Source organism: Stylophora pistillata, chromosome 13 (assembly GCF_964205215.1).
Source record: "Stylophora pistillata chromosome 13, jaStyPist1.2, whole genome shotgun sequence".
Lineage (NCBI taxonomy): Eukaryota > Metazoa > Cnidaria > Anthozoa > Scleractinia > Pocilloporidae > Stylophora > Stylophora pistillata.
The window spans coordinates 7,410,199-7,438,121 of NC_142531.1; the positions used below are offsets into that span (position 1 = coordinate 7,410,199).

The window sequence follows — 27,923 nt, forward strand, 5'->3', positions numbered from 1 at the left end:
TATTATTATTAGTGTATAGGATGCCAACGAGCATGAAATATGCGCGATGTAATGCGAGGCGTGATGGTGTGATGTAATACCCTCGAGACCTGCATATATACAGCATGTGTTTAATTATTTAGTTAGTTCTCTTAGGTACGTGAATAAAACCGATTTCATTTTAACCGCTGTGTACTACATTGGCGACGAGGATTTCGAGAATGGTGAAGATTTAGAGGACTTCAAGGATTTCGAGGTTTTGTCCAAGGTTTCAGGAGTTTCGTCCGGGAATTCGTAAGTGATTTCGCCAGGGATTTATTTCAGAGATGCCGGGACACGGTGGATCAGACGAAACGACAAGCGGTGCTGTTGGCAGTTCTGTTAATGGTTCTGGAATGGCTACAGTTGCTTTAGATGTCAGTGGATTGGAACCATTTAATCCGAAGGGAGAGGCACACAATTTAAGTCAGCGGTGGAAGAGATGGAAGCGAGCGTTTGAGTTGTACGTGACGGGAAAAGGTGTTTCGAACGACGCTAAAAAACGAGCTCTTCTGTTGCACGTTGCTGGTATGGACGTTCAAGAAATATATTTCACATTAGCCGGTGATGGCGAGGATGTGAGTTTTCAGGCAACACTTCAGGTACTTGACAATTATCTTGTTCCCAAGTCAAACGTTCCTTTTGAGAGACATTTGTTTAGACAAATTTCGCAGGAGAGTGGAGAAACTGTGGACCAGTTTGTGTGCAGATTGCGTCAGCGAGCAGCGACTTGTGAGTTTGGCGTCAACGAGGACGACTACATTCGGGATCAACTCATAGACAAGTGTTACTCCAGCCACTTGCGCCGGAAGTTCCTGGAAAAGGAAGGGACTGTTACTTTGGGTGATTTGTTGCGGGTTGCGAGATCCCAAGAAGCAGTTGATAGACAACTGAAACAATACAACACGGACCAGGTAGACCGGGTCAATGCAGTGAGAGGAAAAGTGGATGGAAACAAGAATCCCAGAAAATTGAAGACGTGCTTTAGTTGCGGACGGGAAGGACACTTTAGTCAGGATTGGAGGTGCCCGGCGCGAGGTCAGACTTGCGGGAAGTGCGGTACGATAGGCCATTTCAAAGTCAAATGCCCCCAATTCCATCAGCGAGGCGGCGCCCAGTCGGGATCCAAAGGAACGAGGAATAGCAGAGGTGGATTTGGTCGGGGTGGACGTGGACGCGGAAGACTGGGGCAAGAGGCAAATCTAGTGACTCGCGGATCTGCCTCCCGAGAAGAAGACAAAAAAGATTTTGCAACACCAGCTCGTCAGTCAAGACCCGATTATGCCTTTTCAGTTGAACAGTTGGATGACCACAGGGAAGAAAGAAGTGCGTTGGTAACGCTGATCATCGGTGGTGTGTACGTACCAGATGTTCTTATTGATTCGGGAGCTTCATGTAATGTTATTGGACAGCGGACCTGGGAATTACTAAAGCAGAAGGGGATCAAGTGTGAATCTCGGAAGTCTGCGAAAGAAATTTTTGCTTATGGTGGCGTAGAACCTTTATCGACCATAGGAACTTTTACAGCAGATGTCACGCACGTTGGGTGTGAGTTTAAAGACGGAAGTAAGGCTGAATTTATAGTGGTTGAAGGCGATGGTCGTACGCTGTTGGGGCGCGAAACTGCCGAGGTGCTAAACCTGCTACGTGTTGGTCCTTTTCAGGCAAACAGCGTTGACGGAGGACGACCAGACGGCAGCGTTAGAGGAAAATACAAGGAGTTATTTAGTGGTGTTGGTCTTTTGAAGGGTTACGAATTAAAACTGCATGTTGATGAGTCAGTGAAGCCTGTAGCGCAGCATGTACGTAGGATTCCTTTTGGGTTGCGAGAGAAGGTTGATGCAAAGCTTGATGAACTTTTGAGGCTGGATATCATAGAGGAAGTGCCAGAAGGGCCGTCAGGATGGATATCGCCATTGGTGGTTGTTCCCAAAGGTGACGGTGACGTGAGGGTCTGTGTTGACATGCGCCGAGCGAATGAAGCAATCGTCAGGGAGCGGCATCCAATTCCAACCGTCGAGGAGCTGTTACATGACTTGAATGGAAGTACTATGTTTAGCAACATTGATCTCAAGTGGGGTTTTCACCAGATCCTGCTCAGCGAGGAAAGTCGTCACATTACTACTTTCGTCACGCACCGAGGGCTGTATCGGTACAAGCGGTTGATGTTTGGGGTGACATCGGCACCAGAAAAGTATCAGCAAATCATCAGAGACGTGTTAAGGGGTTGTGCTGGGGTTGCCAACATTGCAGACGATCTTATTGTTCATGGAGGTGACGTGGAGGAACACGACAAGCGTCTTTTTGCTGTGTTGGATAGGCTGAGTGAAGTGGGGTTGACGGTGAACGGAGACAAGTGCCAGTTTAGGTTGTCGAAGCTTACGTTCTTTGGCCATGAGTTGACTAGTGACGGTATAAATCTATGCGAAGAGAAAATAGCCGCTATTAGAGATGCAAGACCTCCCAAAGACGCAAGCGAAGTACGATCGTTTATGGGTATTGTCCAGTATTCTTCGAAGTTCATGCCAGACGTAGCGTCCGTAGCGAAACCTATTCAAGAGTTGACCAGGAAGGGCGTGGTGTTTCACTGGGGAAATGAGCAACAAGCAGCTTTTGAGGAACTAAAGCGTCTAATCACCCAGGCGGAGACACTGGCTTATTTTAAGGTTGGCTGCAGAACGCGAATCATTGCTGATGCATCCCCAGTTGGCTTAGGGGCAGTTCTCACCCAGCAGCAGAGAGGCATGTGGAGAGTTGTCTCGTACGCATCAAGGAGTTTAACTGACGTCGAACGGCGCTACAGCCAAACGGAGAAGGAAGCGCTGGCCTTGGTTTGGGCATGTGAACGGTTTAACATGTATGTTTCTGGACAGGACTTCGAGTTGGAGACCGACCACAAGCCTCTGGAGCGTATCTACTCCAGTACTTCGAGCCTTGCGCCAGGATAGAGAGATGGGTCTTAAGGCTACAAGGGTACGATTTTAAAGTAGTGTACCGCCCAGGAAAGACTAATATAGCAGACGCGTTGTCCCGCTTGAATTCGGATCACGTGGACCATGGAGAGGAGTATGACTATGTTAGAGCAATTGTTGAGGACTGTGTACCCGTTGCTCTATCACCTAGAGAGATTGAGGAAGCTTCCTATGATGACGGGGAATTGACCCAGGTGAAGAAATGTGTTAAGACAGGGAACTGGGACCAGTGTATACTTCCCTCGTATGCACAGGTCAAGGACGAATTATGTCTGTATGGTGAACTCTTGCTTCGAGGTACAAGGATTGTGGTTCCCAGGCTCTTGCGCGACAGGATGGTGCGGTTAGCACACGAAGGGCACCAGGGTATAGTCAAAACGAAGTATCGTCTCCGCAGTAAAGTTTGGTGGCCAAGAATGGACAAAGACGTTGAGAAGTTTTGTAGAATTTGTCATGGCTGACAGGTCACTTCTGGATTTGACCCCCCAGAGCCGATATCTCGCGTCTTTCCTCCAAGTGCCCCTTGGCAGGACTGTGGAGCAGATCTACTAGGACCCCTACCCACAGGAGAGAGTATTTTGGTGGTGGTCGATTACTATAGTCGATTCCTAGAGGTTGCTATAATGAAGTCTACGACAAGTTCCAAGGTCATCGAAGCACTTGCACCCATGTTTGCAAGATTCGGTTTTCCATTCTCGCTAAGGACAGATAATGGCCACCAATTCGTGTCTGAAGAGTTTGAAGCCTTTTTACGTACGAATGGTATCGAACACCGGAAAACGACTCCATTGTGGCCACAAGCCAATGGAGAGGTGGAACGCCAGAATCGCTCGTTACTGAAATGCATACAGATCGCACATTTGGAAGGAAGGAACTGGAGAACTGAGTTTCTCGTATGGTTGACGGCGTACAGATCCACTCCGCAAACGACGACAGGGACTACACCCTGTTATATGATGTTTGGTCGCGAAATGAGATCCAAGCTGCCAGAGCTAAAGAGAGAGACAGTTGGTGTGCCAGGCGAGGAAGTGCAAGAGCGAGATTGGTCATGTAAATTAAAGGGAAAAGCTTACGCTGACCTTAAGAGGGGTGCCACGCCCAAAAGCATAAGTGTTGGCGACACGGTTCTTGTGAAAGCAGAGAAAACCAACAAGCTGTCTACCAACTTTAACCCTGATCCCTTTAAGGTTGTTCATAAGACGGGGTCAGAGGTAACGCTCAGGAACGAGACTGGCATCGAACTGAAAAGAAACACTGTGTTTGTAAAGAAGTATAACGAGCACGGAGATGTATCCAATGGCAACGAAGATCAAGTGGTACAGGCAGGTTTTGCAGTACGTGTGGATGACCCAGGGGCAAGCAAAATTTCAGAGACGACAGTCGTACCGATGCCAAAAGAGATTCCTGGAACGTCTGAAGATTCTCAAGAACAACCTAGGCATTTCCCAGACAATGAAAATACCGGAGTGGGAAGGCCTGTTCGGAGGTCGACCCGGACTGTAAGACCGCCCGATCGTTATAAAGCCATATGAGCTGAATATGATATGAACTGAATATCTTCAACTTCTTGTCCTTTTATCGAGCGACTGGTTTAATTTAAAGGCTTCGATTTGTATGTTGAACATTTAGGAAAGGAGGGAATGTAGTGTATAGGATGCCAACGAGCATGAAATATGCGCGATGTAATGCGAGGCGTGATGGTGTGATGTAATACCCTCGAGACCTGTATACTTCGTCGACAACTTAAGACATCAGGATCTTTATAAAAAGTTTCAAACTCAGAGGACGCGTGGTTTATAATGAACTAGTATGGTTCACATCATGAGTAATTTTACTTCAATTCGTAGTTAAAGTCGGCCTTTCAAAATCAAATTCAACCGAAAAAACTTACGAAGTACCGCACTCCGAATTTGGCGGGAAATGGTTCCCTGACCCTTTTATGGCAAGGAAAATTCTTTCTTCCCCAGCAAAAACTGACAAAAGAAGTTTTTACTGATAATGCTTTTAATAGTAATACAATGGTACACATAGAGTAAACGACATATTCTGGTTACTCTAGCTACCCGTTACAATTTACATTACCTGGAACATATTGAGTAATATTTCCTTACTTAAAGTCACGTTATTACAACAACGAATTAAAATCAAATACTTGGCAATACCCGATAACTTACTACGGAAGTTTCCTTAACTGTAAAGCTACATGAAATATCTTGTATACATTTCAATGCATACATTTCAATCCTACCTACATTTCAATGTATCACAAACCAAAAAAAAAAATCAATCTGAAAAGAAGTCAGTGTATATGTTGTAGTTCAATTTTATCCTTGGTTCAAATTTTATTTTCCTTTGTACAAATCAGTATCATACATATCATTAACATGACCGAGAACAAAGGAAAATAAAATTTGAACCAAGAATAAAATTGAACTACAACATATACACTGTGCATAAAATAAATCCAAACTCTTTACAAAAGAAAAGGGTAACAGTACCATGAAAATAAAAGCATTTTAAAATTCTTCTACTCTATTACTGTACACGTATTTTCACTATGGAACATATTTACACCTAACAGGCTTCCACTTGAGCCTGACATGTGACTGAACAGTCAATATTTGTGCTATCAAAGTTACAACTGTGTAATGTACTTTCTCTTTCCATTTTCACTGTTTCCATAAAGTGCAGAAGGAACCATGTTTGTCTATCAGTTGGCCGGTCATCTTTCATTGAAGAAGGCTCGACTTCCTCCATAAATGCCCTGCCATCTTCATCACTAGCAAGGAAGTTCCCAGTCTTTTTAGACTTAATAGACATGTAATCACTCTGGTTGTTGACATGTTTAACTTCAAACAGGTATTTTATCTCATCGGGTTGATGGGCTACCAGCTGCAAATAAAAATATAGACTTAAATTAACAACCTTAACTAGACAGTTTTAACCCTACTGCTAGTAACACAAGAATTAAATTATTGGCCAGGGTGTGAGGTGTTTAAATACAGAATGACTCAGGGTTATTCCACAAATTATCATTTCCCACTTAGAAGAACTAAGTATGTACACTTAGCTGGGAAGGAATTATAATGGTTATTTTTTTACTCCCTTTTTTTTTTTTTTTTTTTTTAATTTCTACCTTTATTTAGTAATTTGTTTTTGGGAAGTTTTTCGGGAACCGTCCCCCGGTTAGCTGAATTGGTTGAGCGCCGGACTGTTGTACGGGAGGTCGGGGGTTCAAGCCCCAGCCGGACCAACACTCAAGGTCTTAAAATAACTGGGGAGAATGTGCTACCTTTCTATAAAATCAAGAAATGGATAGACATTCTAGTCTTCTCGGATAAGGACGAATAAACTGTAGGTCCCGTCTCCTGCATCTATTAATTATATATTTCGTTAGGCAGGGGACGTTAAAGAACCCACTCACGAGATTACTATGATGTGGTCTGACTTGTTTACTGGGAATTGGGGGGAGGGGGCATCTGTTAGATTCGCCTTTAATTGATTGTAAACTGCCTAGCAGTCTGGTAAAGTCCCGCGCACAGTGTTGTAAAGCGCCATGAGCTCAGGATATGAGGGCTATACAACGTAATTATTGTTATTATTAAGTTGCAGTTTGAAGACAACAGAGATAATTTGATAACCACAACTCACCTGTAAAAACACCCTGTTTCCTTCTGCACACATGTAGTAATGGCTGCCATCCAAGTCATACCTAATGGTATTTGCTCCATAATCATAACCTTTTTCTATGTAAAATTCTAGAGACATGAATACAAAAAGAAAACAATCAAGTTTATTATCTGAGGGTCCGGAAAGTCAAATATGAGATGTAAATATAGCTTTATGCAGTGCGATAAGGTAAACTTTTCTCATTCAATTTACTTCTAATGAAAATTAGATATTGATGTGATCAATCCAGTTGCATGCTGAATAATGTTCTGAAGCTGGGTTTAAAACAACGGAAAACTATAACCTCAAAGCTAACGAAAAACTATTCCTCGAATTATTACGTAATCAATAATTGTTTAGGTGAAAAAGTTTTCCATTACTGTAGAAGATAATTTTACCACAAAAACTGGCAATGTGGTTAATCTTTAATGATTAATGAGGCCTCGTGAATGCTCACGGATACTTGAGTGTCATCTATACAAGGTTTGCAATTAAACTCGCCGTCAGAATTGAAAATGAATGAAGAAAATCCGCAAGTGTACTTCCGTGGAGATTACATTCAATCTGGAAACTCGTTTAAATCTACTTGCATACAAATGGGCGCTGAGTCCGTTACATTTCCGCAGGAATCTCTCCTCTTTCTTATTAATCATCCTCGATTATTTTAGACCATTCCATCATTTTACATGCACAAAATCTTCATAATAGCGGGGCTCCCATGCGCGTGGGGCAGAGCCCCATAGCCATGGAATATGGTCAACCTCTTTTCGTTTGGTTGTCACGTGACTGACCGAGCGTACGTACGTGCCTTTAGATTGCACAGGTAGGGTAGAGGAGACTATCAAAACGAAGGGGGGGACTCAGGCGAGTCTTGGCAAATGCACATCTTTTATGTTATCATTAATATTACGAACTTGGGAGCTCCGCTTTTAGGCTTGGCTAATCTATATACAGTATTAGCTTTTTGTGAGGGTCACGCCCTACCACACGCTTATATTTACCTGTTGTATTGCCCCGATGGCTCCCGGTAAACTTTACGGGGATTTGAGGACCAGGTTCGCTTTCCGGCAAATCTGTTATGAGTAGGTTTCCACTTTTGTCAAGTCTGCGCTCGGGGATGTCCATACGATAGCACGCGCTAATTTTAATTAACTGTCAGATAAAATAGGAAAAAAAACTTTTTTTAGGATTTAACTCCAACTAAACACCACGCGACTGGAAATGAACTTCGGGGACTTAATTCTCTAATTTAAAAATTTAAGTACATCCCTTTTATATATATATATATATATATATAAACGTCTTATTTATCTGAGCCTGAACGCTCTTATAACAAAGGGTGTTATATATAAAAGAAAAGAGTGTACATAAATCCACGATTGGATGGTTGCAATGTTAAATTTATAGCAAGTTTACCGTACCTTCTCCATATTTTCTTTATAGCGGGTTTTTCTCCAAGCTTGATCTGTAGTCTCTAGTTTCTCCTGATCTTGATCGTTGCTAGTTGCAAATGGTATGAAAACCTTTGGATTCGACGATCTATTTATACGGAAAGTTGAGGAAGACTCATATGCTAATTGACACCAGTGAGGTCCCCAAAGTCACGCGGTCTTGTCAGAAATTGAAAGCATCGGATATCTCAGTCATTCGTACGCGGGATTTCGAAATAAGCTGAGTAACACTAGTTTCTATGGGTGCCGATGGAGCATGCAGTTGGAAATGCTCGCGATTCTGTTCAAAGGAGAAGTGTATTTTTCAAATAATTAGAAAGAACAAGTCACGCAAATCAGGAATCCAAAAGGTTTCCAAAATAGACTCTTAAAAGATATTCTAAATTGGTTAAGAGCTTTATCTTTAAGAAAGTGAAAAACTAAAATTTCTTTTTTGTCACAGATGTTAGAAATTAGCTGATATAATTGATTCTTGTTTAATAGATAATGTATTTTGGGATCGTCATTGTTGCACAGATCAAAAACGGAAACATATATTCAATTTTATTTTCTCTGAATAAAAAAATGGAGATGAATGTTATAATTTGGCAGTAACTCCAGCCACAGAAGATGTGAAATATTGGAATCTATTTATAGGAGATTTCAAACAACTGAAAGATGCAAGTGTGAATTCTGTTTGAAAATGAAAATATTTCATTAATCTTTTTTATTTGCGGAAACAAGTTACATGATATGCGCCATATTACGATTAAGACTCTGTGATGCAAAACGTTATGTGAGCGAAAAGAATTCTCGAATGATGATGGTATTAAAAGAAAGTATGTCTAAAAAAGATGAAATAGACAAGCCATTAACTTAGCAAACTTGTCAATCAGGAGTCTGTCGCCGCACACTCGATATTGATTATTTTCCATCCCCATTTTTTTTCTTATATGACCGCAAAAGTTTAATGTGTCATTTATTGTTTGCCCATTTTCACATTGAGAACCGTAAGGCAAAACCCAAAGTAATAGCAACTACTAACTGAATCAGAACAAAGGGGAAAACAGAAGAACACAAACCTCCATACGAATAGCTAACAAAGCTAACCTACAAAAACAACCTGCGTCAAGTTTTAAATGGTTTTGGTATTGCATTTGATTGGATAACAACATAGCAGAAGATTTCTAGACCTATTTCAGAGAGTTATTGAGCAAAACCGGTGAGAGTAATTTAATGTAATTTTCAACATTCAAAGAGATGTTGTCCTGATTTATAAGGAGTATAGTCCTGGAGAGATCAAAATCTTATGAAAATGATGATTTGTTTTTGGCTGGGTGGTTTTGCAGCAGTGTTTATTTGTTTGCTGCCGGAGGAAGAAAAAACAATGACAATTATGTACAGCGCATTGAAAGGTTTACTGATGTAAAAACTGTCAGACTACAGCGTGTGTAGCAAAGGAATTATCAATGATGTCTTCATTTCCCGCCAGACTCTCATAACTGAGATCTCCAAGATCTGATGCATGATGGCGTGCGGACGTGTATCTGAAGGCTCCACGAATTCCTCTGAATTTGTTGCCACTGAACCTTCTTCATCTCCCTTAAATCAATATCTACATTGGGACGACAAAAAAAGTCCGCTATTCAAGTGGAAAAGGAGCGTAACACAACTTCAGGAATTTTGTTCGAAAGTCCTGAATTTGGAAGTTTCTGCAACCGCGAGTCCCTCTGAAAGGTCTAGCTCTTTGAAGTTGAAGACAATCACATTGGTTTTATTTCAGTACCGGCACCCTCAAGTCCAAGGTCCGGATGCAAAAGCAATGAAAGCCAAACTGAAGATGCTACTCCAGTTACCGGTTGATGACGACTCGGTTATTCTCGTGAATGAAGAAGAAGCTTCTACTCCGGCATTTAACAAGAATGCCAAATCAGTACAAGAGGAGTTGGACTGTCTGAAATCTGAAGTGCTGAACGTATGGGCTCATATAAAAGACAAACCTAATGAGGAAGACCTGAGATCTGAAAATTCTCGACTTAGGGAGATAATTCTGTGTTTGAAGGAAGAAAATAAAAAGTTAGTCCACGAACGCGATTCTTTAAGTTTTGCATTGCAAATCGTATCAAGAGAAGCAGCTACTCAATGCCGTTCAATGAGTAACACCTCTAACGAACATACCATTGTCCAAAATATGGGTAAGTAAACACTTCGCGCCAACAAAGAACAAAGCTTCATTGTGAAATCAAAGAACAAAAGAAAGAAATCGAAAGGCAAAGGAGGTCCTAATAACACTCTGACAGGAGAAGAATGCGAACACGAAAATTAACCAAAAGAGCGCACAACCCTGCTCATAGGAGATTCGATGATCTCAAGAATACCTGGAAAAGATCTGGGAAAAGCAGTTGGCCACAGGGTTATAGTCAAGTCTTTCTCGGGCGCTACGACAATGGCCATGAATCACTATCTCAAGCCAAATCTGGAATCTTCGCCCAATAAAGTGATTTTACACATTGGGACTAATGATCTTAAAACCAGGGAACCAAAGGCTGTTGCAGGATCGATTGTGGATCTCGCAAGACAGATCGAGGGCACCTGCGATACTCTAGTTACGCTGTCGGAGCTTGTATGCAGAAAAGATAAGCTGGACCAGGCAGTGAAAACAGCCAACAAACATCTAAAGAAGTTCTGCCATCAAAATGGATGGAAATTAATTCATCATGAGAACATGTCTCATAGTGGACTCAACAAAGGTGGACTGCACTTAAATTTTAAAGGTAATAAGCAGTTTTATAATAATTTTAAATCGCACCTAGAATGACATAATGTGCTGTCCGTCAATGCCGTAGGGGGATCAATTAAGCAACCAAAGGGCCGAAAAATCTGTCTCAATATTGCCTCCTTTGCGCGGTTTTAGAATGGCATCACTCAATATTAATCAATTAACTACTCACATAGATGAATTAAGAATCCTATTAGCAATCAATGATATCGATATTGTTTGCATAAATGAAACGAAACTGAACGAGAGTATTCGAGAGCATGAAGTTCATATTCCGGGATACGAAATAGTTCGCCGCGATAGACTAACAAAATGTGGTGGAGGGTATGCTTCTATGTAAAAACTTCAATCAACTTTACAGTACGAAACGACCTATATTGGTGATTCCAATAGTGGCGAAGGTGTTTGAAAGGATAGTTCATGAACAGTTATATGCCTATTTGGAAGAGCACGATATTCTATGTCAAAACCAATCAGGGTTTCGTGCTAATCATTCAACTGTAACAGCTTTGTTGGAAGCGACAGATTCTTGGGCATATAATATTGATAACTAGAAAATCAATGGAGTCATTTTTCTAGATTTGAAAAAAGCTTTTGACACTGTTGATCATCAGATCCTTCAATCGAAACTAAACTATTATGGTATACATGACAAATCTTTCAGATGGTTTCAGTCATATTTGGAAAACCGAACACAAAAATGCTCTGTGAACGGGTCGCTATCCAACTATGCCAATAGCTACTAATTGACTTGCGGCGTCCTTCAAGGGACCATCCTCGGTCCATTATTTTTCTTATTATGTATCAACGATCTTCCAAATTGCTTATCAAATTGTAAACCGAGAATGTATGCCGATGACACGCACCTCACATATGCGGGAAGCAATCTTGAGAACGTCCAGTTTTGTCTAAATGAAGACCCAGAAAACGTCATCAACTGGCTACAAGCGAACAAACTCACATTGAACATGACTATAACCGAATTCATGCTAATAAGGTCGAGGCAGAGACTGAATACTCTCACAGCTTCACCAACAATTAGAATGAACAATATTCAAGTGAGCCAGGTTACAGCTACAAAATCGCTTGGTGTAATAATAGACGATAAACTCGATTGGCATATTCACATCGAAAAACTAACGAAAAAGATCGCCTCTGGTATCGGGGCCCTAAGCGAATTAAGCACCTGATCCCAACATCAACCTTACATCTCATTTACCAAGCTTTAGTAAAACCTCACTTTGATAACTTTGACATTGTTTGGGGTAGCTGTGGGAAAACGCTACGAGACAAACTGAAGAATTTGCAGAATAGAGCAGCCCGTGTGTTGGTTGACATTCTCTAACTATGATGCTGATGCAACTGAGCTACTCGAGTTTTTAGGGTGGAAAAATCTTGCACTCTTAGATGTCTGCACGGGCTAGCTCCAGGGTATCTATATTCAAAGTTTACGTGGCGTGACTCTGCTTATGACCTCAGGGACTCTGAAAATAAGCTCAATGTTCCACTATCGCGCACTAATTATTACAGAAAAAGCTTTAGCTACAATGGCGCCACATTATGGAACAGTCTATCACGCAATATAAGGAACACAGAGTCTCTGAGGGTATTTAAACGTAAGATCAATGACATTCTTTAAGTCTAACGCACGGCATTCACGGAAAACAGCTTTAGTGTTATAGTATGTAGTTTTAATTTTAAATATCGTAGCGTATGTGATGTGTATTTTTATGGGCCGATGAATTGATCGCGTTTAAATAAATAAAGATTACAGACTACAGGGAAATAAACAGCAGTGAATGGGGATAATGAAATATCTTTTGCTCTTTTCTCTTTGTATAGCATTTTACTCAAGGAATTGAAAATGCTACGGCCGGGAAAATTTAATGCTGTTTCGGTGTGGTTGTTGAGCATATGTTTTTATCGGTATTCTGGCTGTTCTCAATTCATGCGAGACTCTTTCATTGTGATATTTTAAAAAGTATAGAAAAGCAGCGGCATTTTTTGTTGTGAAGCTGCCCGTCGGTAGTTTTCCTGTTCATTACTGGTGAAACTTTTAGTAAATACAAGCGTTAATGATCTTTCTGGCAAAATTGGTTCTCATGGTAGTTGGCAGCTGAGTTTATTCTCGTAACTTCCGCGAGAGTCCAGTTTGGGCGCGAAAATCTATCGTCACAATAACCAATGAGCACTTGGGTTTTGAAGGTCGAATGTCTTTATCCAGAATGGTGATTAGTTTTCTTCCGGTTTGGTGCAGAGAAATGACCATCATATCTGACATGTAAACAAAAACCTGGTGAATGCCTCTTTGGTTCGTTCTGCAAAAATGAAGTAGATGCTTCACTTCAATTTGGAACTTTCCCCTGCTATTTCGGTGCATAAAAAATTCGTTGCTAGTGATTCCTCACTCCTGGCGAGAAAATTGGCTAACTCAGTGATGCTGTCCTATACTTTACGAGCGAGTGCTCTGTGTATAGTTTTTGTACAAAAACAAATGTCGCTCCACTAAATCTTAATTTTAGCCGTTCGCGGCAAGCTAAGGCGCAGCGCTCGCTTTCTGTCGATGTCTTTGGGTGCCATTCTTCCTTGTTCAAATATCGTAGTGAACAGTAAATTTTATCAAAACACCCCTCCGTACTTCATTTCCTATCTAACATATAAGATTAAGGTAACATAAAACCGTTCAATTGCTCGCACTCTACGCGAAAAACCAAGAAAAAGGCATCAATTACGAAAAACCCAACTGAAAAAGAAGGACAATTCATTATGTGTTACATGAGCTGATAAATGTGTTGATGAAGTGCATGGGAGTTTCTTACAACAAGGCGCCGTCCATGGTGCAAAACCAGGGAACGTTACCGAGGCGTTGTCTAACTGGTTTGTCCCTTTTTATCTGTTGCTCTTTGTTTACTGTGGACTTGGTGATCCCGTAATGTATCAAAAGAGGTTGCGTCTCTCATAAAATACTCAAATGTGTGCATTCAACGATCAACTTGAAGGTGATTCATCATGATCTTTCGTCGGCTTGGAAACAAATGTCTAGGCTGCGATTATTTAAAATACTTTAATTCTTCTTTCTATCTTCTGTTTCTCTTTCAGTCAGTCGGAACAAAACCTTGTACCTCTGGTACCCTCCATCAGGTGAAGCTTTCTTTTACTTTTAGTTTTTCACTTGGTTGTAAGCAAAGTTTAGACTTCATATCGAGCACAAAAGGGTGAAAATCAGCCTAGGATAACAGGACTTTCTGAAGCTTCATCCCTATGGAACAATGAGAGGCTGGTCATTCAGCGCGCATGCTCACTTCATGAGTTTCCCTCGCTTCTCAACAACTCCTTCCAATATCTGCTTGTGGTCTTCACTGATATTGGATGGTGATTGGTTTAGCGTTGGTTTTACATTATCCGGCCACACATGCGTACTACGCATTTAGGCTTTTATTGTGTTTTAATCTAAACAAAGATATAATTGAGTTGATTTGAAGATGTTTGTTTCATTTGTTTTTTCCTCTCCTCAAGGTACATTATCATAGCAAGTCAGCGGAGTAAGAAGAAATTGAGTAGCTTTCAACCTGTTTCCAGGTCTCTTCCGGTCTATCCTCTGTTTCTCTTCCAATCAGTCGGAAAAAAAAGTCTTGGCAATGTCTACATTTCAATCTTATCTACATTTCAGTGTATTACAAACCAATAAAAAATATTTATCTGAAAATAAGTAAGTATACACTGTGGAAGAAATAAATCCAAACTCTTTTGCAAAAAAAGAAAAAAAAAGAAAAAAGTGGAACAAAACAGTACCATGAAATAAAAGTATTTCAAAATTATCCTACTCTATTCCTGTACATGTATTTTCACTTTGGAACATATTTGCACCTAACAGGCTTCCACTTGAGCCTGACATGTGACTGAACTGTCAGTACTTGTCCTATCAAAGCTATTTGAAGGTGTTTGTTTCATTTGCGTATTCCTCTCCTCAAGGTACATTACCATAGCAAGTCCTTAGAGTAAGAAGAAATTGAGTAGCTTTCAACCTTTTTCCACGTCTCTTCCGGTTTATCTTCTGTTTCTCTTTCAATGAGTCGGAAACAAAAAAATGCTTAAAACGACAGCAACGGCAGCAGAAGTCTTTACCGATAATGAGTTTAATAGAAATACTCGGTATCCATAGAGTAAGAGACATATTCTGGTTACAGTACCAGTTACAACTTTTATTACACGACTCGGGAAGTCAGAGGGCCAATAACTAAAATCAACCAATCAAAATGCTCTATTGCCGGTCAATATTCTCTCAACATTACATAGAACATTTTAAGTAATATTTCCTCACTAAAGTCATGTTATCACGACAACAAATTAATGTCAAATACTTAGTAATACTTGGTAATATACTATGGAAGTTTTTTAACCGTAAAGCTACATGAAATATGTTGTATACATTTTAATGTATACATTTCAATCTTACCTACATTTCAGTGTATTACAAAGCAACAAAAATATTTATCTGAAAAGTATACACTGTGCAAGAAATAAATCCAAACTCTTTACAAAAATGAAAATGGAACAAAACAGTACCATGAAAATAAAAGCATTTTAAAATTCTTCTACTCTATTCCTGTACATGTACTTTCACTTTGGAACATATTTACACCTAACAGGCTTCCACTTGAGCCTGGCATGTGACTGAACGGTCAATACTCTTGCTATCAAAGTTACAACTGGATAATGTACTTTCTCTTTCTATTTTTATTGTTTCCATAAAGTGTAGAAGGAACCATGTTTGTCTGTCAGTTGGCTGGTCATCTTTCATGGAGGAAGGCTTGACTTCCTCCATAAATGCCCTGCCGTCTTCATCACTAGCAAGAAAGTTCCCAGTCTTTTTAGACTTAATAGACATGTAATCACTCTGGTTGTTGACATGTTGAACCTCAAACAGGTATTTCATCTCAATGGGTTGATAGGCAACCAACTGCAAATAAAAATGTAGGTTAAATTAACGACCGAAACTAAACAGTTGTAACTTTATTGCTAGTAACCCAAGAATGAAATGATTGGTCAGGGTGGGGGATGTTTTACCACAGAATGGTTCAGGGTTATTCACCAAATTATCATTATCCATATAGAAGAACTAAGAATGCACACTTGGAAAGGGATTATAATGATTAATTTTTGCCCTCTGTTTTTATTAAATCTTTACCAGAGTAATTTAATTTTGGGAAGTTGCACTTTGAAGACAACAGAGATAATAAAGTCAACGCCACGGTATGTCACAACTCACCTGTAAAAACACCCTGTTCCCTTCTGCACACAGGTAGTAATGGCTGCCATCCAAGTCACACCTAATGGTATTTGCTCCATAATGATAAGCTTTTTCTATGTAAAAATCTAGAGACATGGATAAAAAAGGAAAACAGTCAAATTTATTATATGAGGAAAGTCAAATATGAGATGTAAATATAGCTTTATTTATAACATAACCAAAGTAAAGCGCGCGCTCTGATTGGTCAATTTAGCGTCCCCCATTTGCCCATGGGTGTACGCTGCTGACGTGAGCAAATGCAAAGACTATTTTTACGCTCGCGCTTGTTTTTTCTGGTCGCGTAAGATTTGTTAAATGAAAGGGAACTCTTTGCTACAGTGTATCAATGTTATGTTATAAAACAAATGGTAAACACCACAGCGTACACTATTGAGTTATGGATGCACTTGGGAGGTTTGCTAAGCACTCAAGAAGCTAGAGTCGGTCTCGGCTATCGCCTCGAGCGACTCTTACGCTTCTTTCGTGCTTAGCAACCTCCCGCGTGCATCCATAACTCAATAGTGTACGCTGTGGTGTTTACCATTTGTTAAGCAGTGCGGCGAATAACTGAGTGAACTTTTCTTAGTCAGTTTACCTTTAATAAAAATTATATATTGATGTGATCAATGCAGTTGCATGCTGAATAATGTTCTAAAGCTGGGTTTAAAACAACGGGAAACTATAAGCTCAAAGCTAACGAAAAACTATTCTCGAATTTTTTACGTAATCAATAATTGCTTAAGTGAAAAAGTTTTGCATTACTGTATAAGGTAATTTTACTACAAAAACTGGTAATGTGGTTAGATTAGTGATGCCCTATTAATGATCATGGATACTTGAGCGACATCTATAGAAGGTTTGCAATTAAACTCTTCGTCAGAATTGAAAATGAATGAAAAAATCCACAAGTGTCTTTCCGTGTATATTACATGCACGATAGCGCCAATCTGGAAACTGGTTTAAATCTACTTGCATTCAAATGGGCACTGAGTCCGTTACATTTCTGTAGAAACCTCTCTTCTTTCGGATTATGCTGAATTATTTTAGACTATTCCACCATTTTACCTGCACAAAAACTTCATAATAGCTTTTTGTGAGGGTCACGCCGTACCACACGCTTATATTTACCTGTTGTATTGCCCCGATGGCTCCCAGAAAACTTTACAGGGATTTGAGGACCAGGTTCGCTTTCCGGCAAATCAGCCATCAGAAGGTTTCCACTTTTGTCGAGTCTGTGGTTGGGGATGTCCATTCGATAGCACGCGCTAATTTTAATTAACTGTCGATAAAATTGAAAAAAGAAGGTTTTTTAAGATTCAACTCCAACTAAACACCACGCGACTGGAAATGAACTTCGCGGGCTTACTTCTCCAGTTGAAAAATTAAAGTACACCCTTTTTTTTTTTATAAAAACCGTCTAGTTAATCTATTGAACAATTATTCCACGAGCGCGCGTTGGATATAATCATCTCATATCCAACAAGAACGAGTGGAATAATTGTTTTATTAAAAACGTTAAATTAAATTTTTAAATTTTACTAAATTTTTAGCTCCTTTTTAATTTTAAGCTGACGCGTACGCTTACCATATTTGTAGATTATGGTGTATTGGCTCATATATCATAATGGCTAAGCCAATACAAAGTCTTGAATTGCATTATCCAATGATCCAGTTTTTAATAAATAGATATATCTGTACATATAGATTATCTAGACGTTTTTATAAAAAAGGTATACTTTAATAATATATATATATATATATATATTTATTTATTTACTTTATATATATAAAGTAAACAAACTGTAAACTTCTGTGTCGAATAAAGATACTGAAATAAATGAAAAACGAAAGTCCTCTTTTTCTTTTTCTTTCTCTTTGCTTTTGCGCTACGAGTTTCACCGCTGTTGCGGCTCTTCAGGCATAGCAAAATGCTATGCCTGAAGAGCCGCAACAGCGGTGAAACGCGTAGCGCAAAAGCAAAAAAAAAAGGAAAAAGAAAAGGAGGACTTTCGTTTTTCATTTATTTCAGTATATATAATAGTTTACATAAAATCCACGATTGGATGGTTGCAATGTTAAATTTAGAGTAAGTTTACCATACCTTCTCCATATTTTCTTTATAGCGGGTTTTTCTCCAAGCTTGATCTGTAGTCTCTAGTTTTTCCTGATCTTGATCGTTGCTGGTTGTAAATGGTATGGATACCTTTGGATTCGACGATCTATTTATACGGAAAGTTAAGTATGTCGAATACGTAAATGGCCACCATGGGGGGTCCCCAAAGTCACGCGGTCTTCTTAGAAAATGAAAGGGTCAAATACTTAAGTCACTCGCACAGATTTCGAAATAAACTGACCTTTTATCGAGTAAAACTAGTTTATATGGCTGCCAATCGAGCATGCAGTTGGAAATGCTCGTGATTCTGTTAGAAGGAGAAGAGCATTTTTGAAATAATTAGAAGGAACAAGTCACGCAAATCAGGAATCTAAAAAATTTCCAAAATAGACTCTTAAAAGATATTCTTAATCGGTTGGAAGATATATCTTTAAGAAACTGAAAAACTGAAAAACTGAAACTTCCTTTTTGTCACTGCTGTTCGAAATAAGCCGACATAATTGATTCTTGTTAAATAGATAATGTATTTTGGGGTTGTCACACAACTGGCTGCATAACATTCACTCCTCCATCAAAGAGGGGAATGTTTAACAGGTCAAAAACATAGCCTGATTCAGTTTTATTTGCTCTGATTAAAGAAATGGAGATGAATGTTATATTTAAGTAGTAATATCAGCCACAGAAGATGTGAAATATTAGAATCTATCTATGGAAGATAGATGCAAGTGTCAATTCTGTTTGAAAATGAAAATATTTTATTAATCTTTTTTATTTGCGGAAACAAGTCGAATGATTTTCCAATTCCGCTATCTTACGATTAAGTCTCTGTGATGCATAACGTTGAATTTTGTGAGCGCTAAGAATTATCGAATTCTAGTGAAAATATAAAAAGATAAATAAAAAATTAGAATGAAATAAAATAGACAAGGCCATTAACTCAGCAAACTTGCCAATGAAGAGTCTGTCACCGCAAACTGTCTCGATATTGATTATTTTCCATCCCCTTTTATTTCTTGTTTCTCCTCTTTTCAAATAATTGTGAACAATTTCTTCTGGATTTTTGTGAACACTTAAAACGGGAGTGCAAGGCTCTTGATTTATGGCTTGAATTTCATCATCAGCGAATTTCTTAAAGGAGAGAATGCATTCACATTCTCTTTGACAAAAGATTGAATTCAAAGAAATAATCATGTTAAGTTTTGGACACTTAGCTTTAAGAGCTTTATTCGAACCGGCCTGTGGATTTTCTTTTCAATTCGTGAATAATTGGAGAGATTTTATGAAAACGTTCAAACGGATGACGAAAACTTATACTTTTTCTACCAGAACTGGCTTACAAGCGTTCTCGCAACATGATCGAAGCGTGATATATAAAATGTAGTTTTATAGAACTATTGGATCTCTGTGTGAATTTAAATCACAAAAGGCTGAGTCAGAAGTGAACTTCGTCGCTCACATTGTGAGCAAACCAGGATCTAAACTGCTTGATTTTAATTCGAGAACTGCGCATTTGATTAATGGAAAGCTGAGTGATGGTTTTGATTGTTGCCTTATCAGGCTCTGCGCGGAACCTTCGTCGGAATCACGCACCAAACAGTGAAGTAAACTACAGTTGGACCGATTTTTAACAGTTGTTGTGAATTGTGATATACTCACCAAAACAGGACCGAGTGATTGGTTTAATTTACTGCAGTTTTATAGAAAAAAATCAATAAAAATGAAGTATGATAGCAGAAGTTCAAAATGCCATTTATTGCTTGCTCATTTTCCATGAGATCCGTAAGGCAAAACCCAAGGTAATCGCAATTGCTAATCAGAACAAAGGTGAAAACAGAAGAACGCAAACCTCCCTAAAAGCTCAAAGCTAACCTGCGAAAAAAAAACTGTGTCAAATTTAAAATGGATTTGGTATTGCATTTGATTGGATAACAACCTAGCAGAAGATTTCTATACCTATTTCAGAGAGTAACTGAGCAAAACCAGCGAGGGCAATCTAATGTAATTTTCAACATTCAAAGAGATGTTGCTCTATTTATAAGGGGTTGAACCTCTCTGGCTCAGTATAGTCCTGGAGTTTGAACAAAATCTTATGAAACTGATCATTGTTTTGGCTGGCTGGTTTTGCAGTAGTGTTCCCTTTGTTTTCCGTTGAAGAAAAACCTGGTGAATGGCTCTGTGGTTCGCTCTGTAAAAATGAAGTGTAAGCTTCACTTTTGAAGCTTTCCCCTGCTATTTCATTGCACATGTACCAACATTTTAATTTCGTTGCTAGTGATTCCTCACTCCTAGCAAGAAAATTTGGCTAACGCAGTGACGCAGTCGTATACTTTGCAGAAAAAAATACGTTTTTTCGACATACATGTACGAACATTTTAATTTCGTTGCTAGTGATTCCTCGTTCCGGGTAAGAAAATGTGGCTAACTCGTTGATGCTTTGGTATACTTTACGAGCAAGTGATCTGTGTATAGATTTTAATTTCTACAAAAACACATGTCGTTCGCCTGAATCTAAATTTTAGCCGTTGGTGGCAAGCTACGGGTCAACGCTCGCTCGCTGTCGATCTCTTTGGCTTCCAGTCTTCCTTGTTCAAATATCGTGGTAAACAGTAGACGCTCTCCAGTCTCCTCTTTCTATCGCAACACAAGTTTTATCAGAGCACCCTCTGCGAAAAACTGAGAAAAAGGCATCAATTACGCAAAACCACGTTGAAGAAGAACGAGACAATTGATTGTGTATTACATGATTGGGTAAATATGTTGATGAAGTGGGAATTTCTTAAAACATGGCGCCGTCTATGACGCAATACCAGGGAGGGTTACCAAGGTCCTCTCTTAAGTTTTTTTTTTTTTTGGTCTTTTTCTCACTGTTTATTGTGGTGTTGGTGTTGCCGCAATGTAAGTAAAGAGGTTGCGTCACTCATGAAATACTTAAATGTGTGCATTCAATCGATGGACTTGAAGGTGATTGTAATTAGTAAAAATGTTGGGCTACTTGCAAAGCTACGCCACTCTGTACCTCGACAAACACTATTGAAAAGCTAACAGTCTCTAATCCACCCTTATTTAACCTATGATCTTGCTGCTTGGGGATCAGGCATGCAAAAGTTATCTTAACAAAATTCTTATTCTTCAGAAAAGAGCCCTTCGTCTGCTGTACTTCGCAGACTGGGATGAACATGCAATTCCTTTATTTCTTAAAGCAAATGTACTTCCGATAGCTTTTCTTTATTACGAGTCCGTATCAACTTTAATACACCATATCAATAATGTTGTAGAACGTTTTCAAGGATTGATATTTCCAGTATTTTTAGGTTTGCCTGTTGTTTTATTAAGTCTTGCCTTTTCGCCCCTACGTGCTATTTTGATGAATCTATAGTTTTGATCATTTATTTTTAGTGTGTGCCTGAACTTGGCTCAGCACTTACTGTGCTAGACATTTTAATCTCTTGTTATGGTTGAGGATGACTAGTTTGCTAGGTGGTCATGTTTGAGTTGGTAAAACTGACCTTGAGTCTTACCCACACTGAACATCCTGTTTTGGAAATTCCCACGGTTAGCTAACCCAAACATGTCTGTGATTTTCGTATTTAATACTGGAGCACTCCTTGCTGAAAGTAGTGAAAATAAGCAGTGGAACAAGAGAGAGAAAATTAGCTGTAGTAGAAGCAGCAGTATAGGAGAATAAAGAAGAAAATTACAGAGTCTCAGTACCTCTTGTTAATTCGCCAAGCGAGTGGTAAAACCCCCACAACAAATTTAAATTTAAAGCCAGTGATCTAAACTTTTCCATCTCTTTTTAACCCGACGCTAAAATAGATGGTATGTTTTTTTTGGTTATATAGTTCTTATGGAGTGTAAATAACGTGATATTTGGTCTAACAAGCATTTTGGGCCTCGGTTTCGATGATCGGCAAACTGGTTTCCCGCTGATCGACTGAAAAAGATTCAATGCAATGAATTTTGATCTATTTGGAGGCTCCTAGAATCTAACCAATTAGAGCCGAACAGATCTTACAAGCTGTAGTGATTGCTCTCAAGGTCAGATAGTACTGGTAATAGTAGTATTTCTCTAGATTACTTTCTACCTTCGCGGGTGCCTTTCGAGAAAAATTCTTATATTTCGTGTTTCCGCGCGACATGGAGACATTAAGTTTGTAGACATGTCTCCTCGTTTGGCTAGGCCTTTAATTTTTAATCAAAATGATTAAAGTAACATTTCATTAAAGAATTTCCGGTAAAGCCCAAACGAGCGAGGGTTGTTATTAATGTTGTTTTGTTTAATCGCGTTTCATATGCCACCGTTTGGCATCAGATTTTAATAGTTATTATTACTAGTGGCCAGAAAGCTTCCAAGGTTGAAAAAACCGCTACAAAAGGCGATCCGAGTACACTATTTCAAATTATTATGACTCCGTCCATTTTATTTCCCATTGCACAGTGGAAAATCCGTCATGTCTACAAACCCTGATAATTTGCTCAAATAAATGGGAATTGAGATCAACAAAGGTTCGCAAGGCTAGGGAAAAAGCAAAACCAGTATTAACAGAATGAAATCTTTTGGGTACTTGTTAATAACCTAAGAAACAAGTGAATAGATCATAGTTACTAACTATGAATAGATGAACGATCACATATTTGGATATATCAACAAAGTTGAAATGGTAAATTGGCCACCGTAATGATTACAAAAGCTGACGTTTCGAGCGTTAGCCCTTCGTCGGAGCGAATGACGAAGGGCTAACGCTCGAAACGTCAGCTTTTGTAATCATTACGGTGGCCAATTTACCATTTCAACTTTGTTAATATATCCAAATTATTTCGTTACTCCCACCGACGCAGACCCAAACAGTTTCTTTCGAAACTATCAGCCTTTGATCACATATTTGAATTGCGAAACTGTACCTCTCGAGCAGAAAGCCTGCGACAGGGAAATACGATAAAGAATAAATCAATAAACAAAATTTTTGCCATGGAGCTTCTTGCGTTTTTCCGTTAATACATGCAGCGCCTCTAAAACATTTAAAGGCTGAACTGTTGAAGAAAGAATGAAGCCGGAGGTAGGGATGTTTCAACTTTTTGTTTTAACCATATCATAACTGATTTATCGTTTATAGATGAATAGAAAATAACTACAGAGCAGTTTCGAGCAATCGAGCACATGTTAACGAGAATGCGAGCATGCGAACAGTTGCAAAACTTTTGCGAGCACGAGCAAGCGAGCACCCGTGTAATTTTTGCGAGCAATTCGAGCAAAGGCCAAATAATGCGAGCACTTGTAAATTGAATAGGACCATTCGATACCCCTAAGACTGCCACCCAAAGACATCGACAGCGAGCGAACGTTGCGCCTTAATTAGCTTGCTACCAACAGCTAACATTTAGATTTAGGCTAACGACATGTATTTTTGTAGAAAATTTATACACAGACTACTTGCTCGTAAACGTATACGACAGCATCAACGAGTTAGCCACATTTTCTTGCCCCGGAGTGGGGTATGACTCGCAACGAAGTTAAATGCTGGTACAGGTGCACTGAAATAGCCGAGGGGAAAGCTTCAAAAGTGAAGCTTCCAATTCATTTTTGCAGAGCGAACCACATAGCCCTTCACCAATGTTTCGTTAAAAATGAATGAGAATCACGTGATTTAGAACATTGATTGAAATTTAAGCTTTGTTACATCACATTTCAGTTGGTAAATCAATTCAAAAGGAAAGGTCTAGTGTAAGTTGCTAACCCGAAACAAGCCTTTAAGCTAACCTTGAGCTATTTTGGAGTGAAATCATTGTATGAGAAATTAGTTATACATAGATACAAACGATTTTGTATCGTCCTTTTGCCAGATCGAGAAATTGCAATATGGTCTAAATAAACAACAATCAAAGTATACCATTTGTGGTCGATCAGTTCGTCGGCATTACTTTCTACTTGGAACACCAGGCTTTTGTTTACATGTCAGATATGATGGTCCTTTCTCCGCATCGAACCAGAAGAAAACTAATCGCCATTCTGGATAAAGACTTTCGACTTTTAAAACCCAAGCGATCATTAGTTTCAATTCTTCGAGTAAAAGGACATACAGAGAGAAAAGAGCAAAAGAGAATACATTATCACCATTCACTGCTGTTCATTTCGCTTTTATGTCAGTTATGTCAGTTATGTGAATTTGGCGGAAAATAAGGATATTATTCAGGAGTAATTCCTTTGCTACACACGCTGTAGTCTGGAATTTTTTTACATCAGTAAACCTTTCGATGCACTGTACACATTTGTCATTGTTCTTTTTTCTTCAACAGAAAACAAATACAACACTACCGCCGCCTGGTTAGCTCAATTGGGAGAGCGCCGGACTGCTGTGCGGGAGGTCGAGAGTTCAATACCGGCCGGACCAACACTCAGGGTCTTAAAATTAACTGAGAAGAATATGCTTCCTTTCTTTAACATCAAGAAATGGTTAGATATTCTAGTCTTCTCGGATAGGGACGAATAAATGGAGGTCCCGTCTCCTGCAGGGTTAGGGGCAGGAGACGTTAATTTCCCACGCACTGTGTGATGGATGTCCTCCCCTGGGGTGGGTTGGGTGGGTAACAGGACCCCCGTTGATACCAGTGTTTACTACACTGAAGGGGCTATCCTGTATAAATATAGATGTCTGTCTGTCTGTCTGTCACTACCGCAAAACCAGCCAGCCAAAAAAAGTGAACAGTTTCATACGACTTTGTTCAAACTCCAGGTCTATACTGAACCAGAGGTTCAACTCCTTATAAATAGAGCAACATCTCTTTGAATGTTGAAAATTACATTAGATTACTCTCACTGGTTTTGCTCAATTACTCTCTGAAATAGGTCTAGAAATCTTCAGCTATGTTGTTATCCACTCAAATGCAATACCAAATCCATTTGAAATTTGACACAGTTTTTTTCACAGGTTAATTTTGAGTTCTTATGGAGGTTTACGCTCTTCTGTTCCTGGCATCGCTCTCTGGAAGTATGTTGACGATACCACTATCTCGGAGACGATAAGCAAGAACCAAGACAGTCACATTCAAGCTGCTGTTGATATCCTAGCAAGCCGTGCGACCGAGGATAAGTTTCAGTTAAACGAGACGAAATGCAAAGAACTGCTCATAAACTTTAACACTAACATCCCTAATTCTTTCGATCCAGTTGTTGTTAATGGCAAGCCCATTGACCTAACTACTAGTGCCAAAATACTAGGCCTTAACATCTGTAATGATTTGAAATGGAATTGTCGCATTAACTCCATTATTAAGAAAGCTAAAAAGCGCTTGTATAGCTTATCTCAGCTTAAACGCTCTGTTCTTGGTACCCGTGAGTTAGTCCAGTTTTTCTGCACTTGTATTCGTCCGATTACGGAGTATGTATGTCCTGTCTTCCATGACAGCCTTCCCGTGTACCTCTCCAACGAACTTGAAGAAATACAAACGCAGGCTACGCGCATTATTTTTCCTCTTTACTCATATAATGAGGCCTTGGCTGAATCAGGCCTGACTAAACTTTCAGATCGCCGCCAGAAACTAGTTGATAAACTATTCAAGAATGTTTTACAGAATCAACAGAACAAGCTCCATGAACTTCTTCCTACTCGCAACACATGTACCTTTAACCTAAGAAATATGCGGAAGTTTAAGCCAGTTTTTAAGACGAACAGGTTTCGTAATAGTTTTATTACCTTCAATGCCCTTAAGGCTTGAACGGTTTTACACAAAGGTTTTTTTTTTTAGAACATATATATTTAGTGTTCTTATTGCTGTTTTAATACATTTAGTCTAATGTAATTATCAATGCTTGAAACTTGTAAATAATCGCATAATTCAACTTTTGGTTGCAAATCGGTTATTAATAAACTATATATCTCATATCTATCTATCTATCTTCTGTTTTCCCCTTTGTTCCTGATTAGCAGTTGTGATTACCTTGGGTTTTACCTTACGGTTCTCAATGTGAAAATGGGCAAACAATAAATGGCACCTTGAACTTCTGCTATCATACTTTATTTTTATTTGATTTTTTCTATAAAACCGTTTTAAACCACTCACTCAGTCCTGTTATGGTGTGTATGTCACAATTCACAACAATTGTTAAAAATCGGTCCAACTGTAGGTTATTTGTTTGGTGCGTGATTCCAACGAATGTTCGGCGCAGAGACTGATAAGGCAACAATCAAAACCATCACTCAGCTTTCCATCAATCAAATGCGCAGTTTTCGAATTAAAATCAAGCGGTTTAGATCCTGGTTTGCTCACAAGGTGAACGACGAAGTTCACCTCTTAATCAGCCTTCTGTGATTTAAATCCCCACATAGGTCCAGTAGTTTTATATATCATGCTTCATGTTGCATGAACGCTTGTAAGCCAGCTCTGGCAGAAAAAGTGTAATTTTTCGCCATTCGGTTAAACGTGTTCATAAAATCTCTCAATTAATCACGAATCGAAAAGAAATCCCGCAGGCTCAAATAAAACTCTCAAAGCTAAGTGTCCAAAACTTAACAATAACATGATTATTTCTTTTAACTCAGTCATTGTCAGGGAATGTGAATGCATTATCTCCTTTAAGAAATTCACTGATTATGAAAATCAAGCAATAAATCAAGAGCCTTGCATTCCCGTTTTAAGTGTTTACGAAAATCCAGAAGAAATTGTTCACAATTATTTGAAAAGAAGAGAAACAAGAGAAAAAAGGGGATGGAAAATAATCAATATAGAGATAGTTTACGGTGACAGACTCCTAATTGACAAGTTTGCTAAGTTATGACCAATTAATGGGCTTCTCTATTTAATTTAATTTCTTTTATTTATTTATTTTTCATTTTGACTACAATTCGAGAATTCTTTAAACTCATATAACGTTATGGATCACAGAATATTAATCGTAAGATAACGAAATTGGCATATCATGCAACTTCTTTCCGCAAATAAAAAACATTAATGAATAATTTTCATTTTCAAACAGAACTCACACTTGCATCTTTCAGGTGTTTGAAATCTCCCATACATAGTTTCCTCTATTTCACATCTTCTGTGGCTGGATTTACTGCTAAAATATAACATTAATCTCTATTTTTTTTTTATTCAGAGCAAATAAAATTAAATATTAATTTGTTTCTGTTTTTGACCTGTACAACATTCCTCTCTTTCGTGGGGGCCTGAATGTTATGCAGCCAGTTGCATTTCGTGACGATCCCAAAATACATTATCTATTAAACAAGAATCAGTTATATCGGCTAATTTTTAACATCACTGACTAAAAGGAAACTTCAGTTTTTCAGTTTCTTAAAGATATATCTCCTAACCAATTTAGAATATCTTTTAAGAATCTATTTTGGAAACCTTTTGGATTCCTGATTTGCGTGACTTGTTCTTTCTAATTATTTGAAAGATACACTTCTCCTTCCAACGGAATAGCGAGTATTGCCAACTGCATGCTCCATTGGCAACCGTAGAAACTAGTGTTACTCAACTTATTTCGAAATTCGTACGAATGATTGAGATATTCGATGCTTTCAATTTCTGACAAGACCGCGTGACTTTGGGAACCTCCCTGGTGTCAATTAACATATTCGACATCCTCAACTTTCCGTATAAATAGATCGTGGAATCCAAAGGTTTCCATACCATTTGCAACTAGCAACGA

General features: G+C 39.0%; 2 protein-coding genes across 2 annotated transcripts; both read right to left on the reverse strand.

Moving 5' to 3' along the window:
- Positions 1–4,976: 4,976 nt before the first annotated feature.
- On the reverse strand, positions 4,977–8,190 carry LOC148717442 (uncharacterized). The gene is made up of 4 exons (XM_088743676.1): positions 8,081–8,190; positions 7,661–7,811; positions 6,642–6,748; positions 4,977–5,882 (listed from the first exon to the last, which is right to left on the reverse strand). Exons 1-4 carry the CDS (start codon positions 8,087–8,089, stop codon positions 5,565–5,567), a joined length of 585 nt encoding a protein of 194 aa, XP_088599802.1. The 5' UTR covers positions 8,090–8,190; the 3' UTR covers positions 4,977–5,564.
- A 6,804-nt stretch (positions 8,191–14,994) lies between these two features.
- Positions 14,995–18,332, reverse strand: LOC148717443 (uncharacterized). The gene is made up of 4 exons (XM_088743812.1): positions 18,260–18,332; positions 17,287–17,437; positions 16,138–16,244; positions 14,995–15,828 (listed from the first exon to the last, which is right to left on the reverse strand). The coding sequence occupies exons 1-4, from the start codon at positions 18,266–18,268 to the stop codon at positions 15,511–15,513; spliced, it is 585 nt and encodes a 194-aa protein (XP_088599938.1). The 5' UTR covers positions 18,269–18,332; the 3' UTR covers positions 14,995–15,510.
- Positions 18,333–27,923: the final 9,591 nt, after the last annotated feature.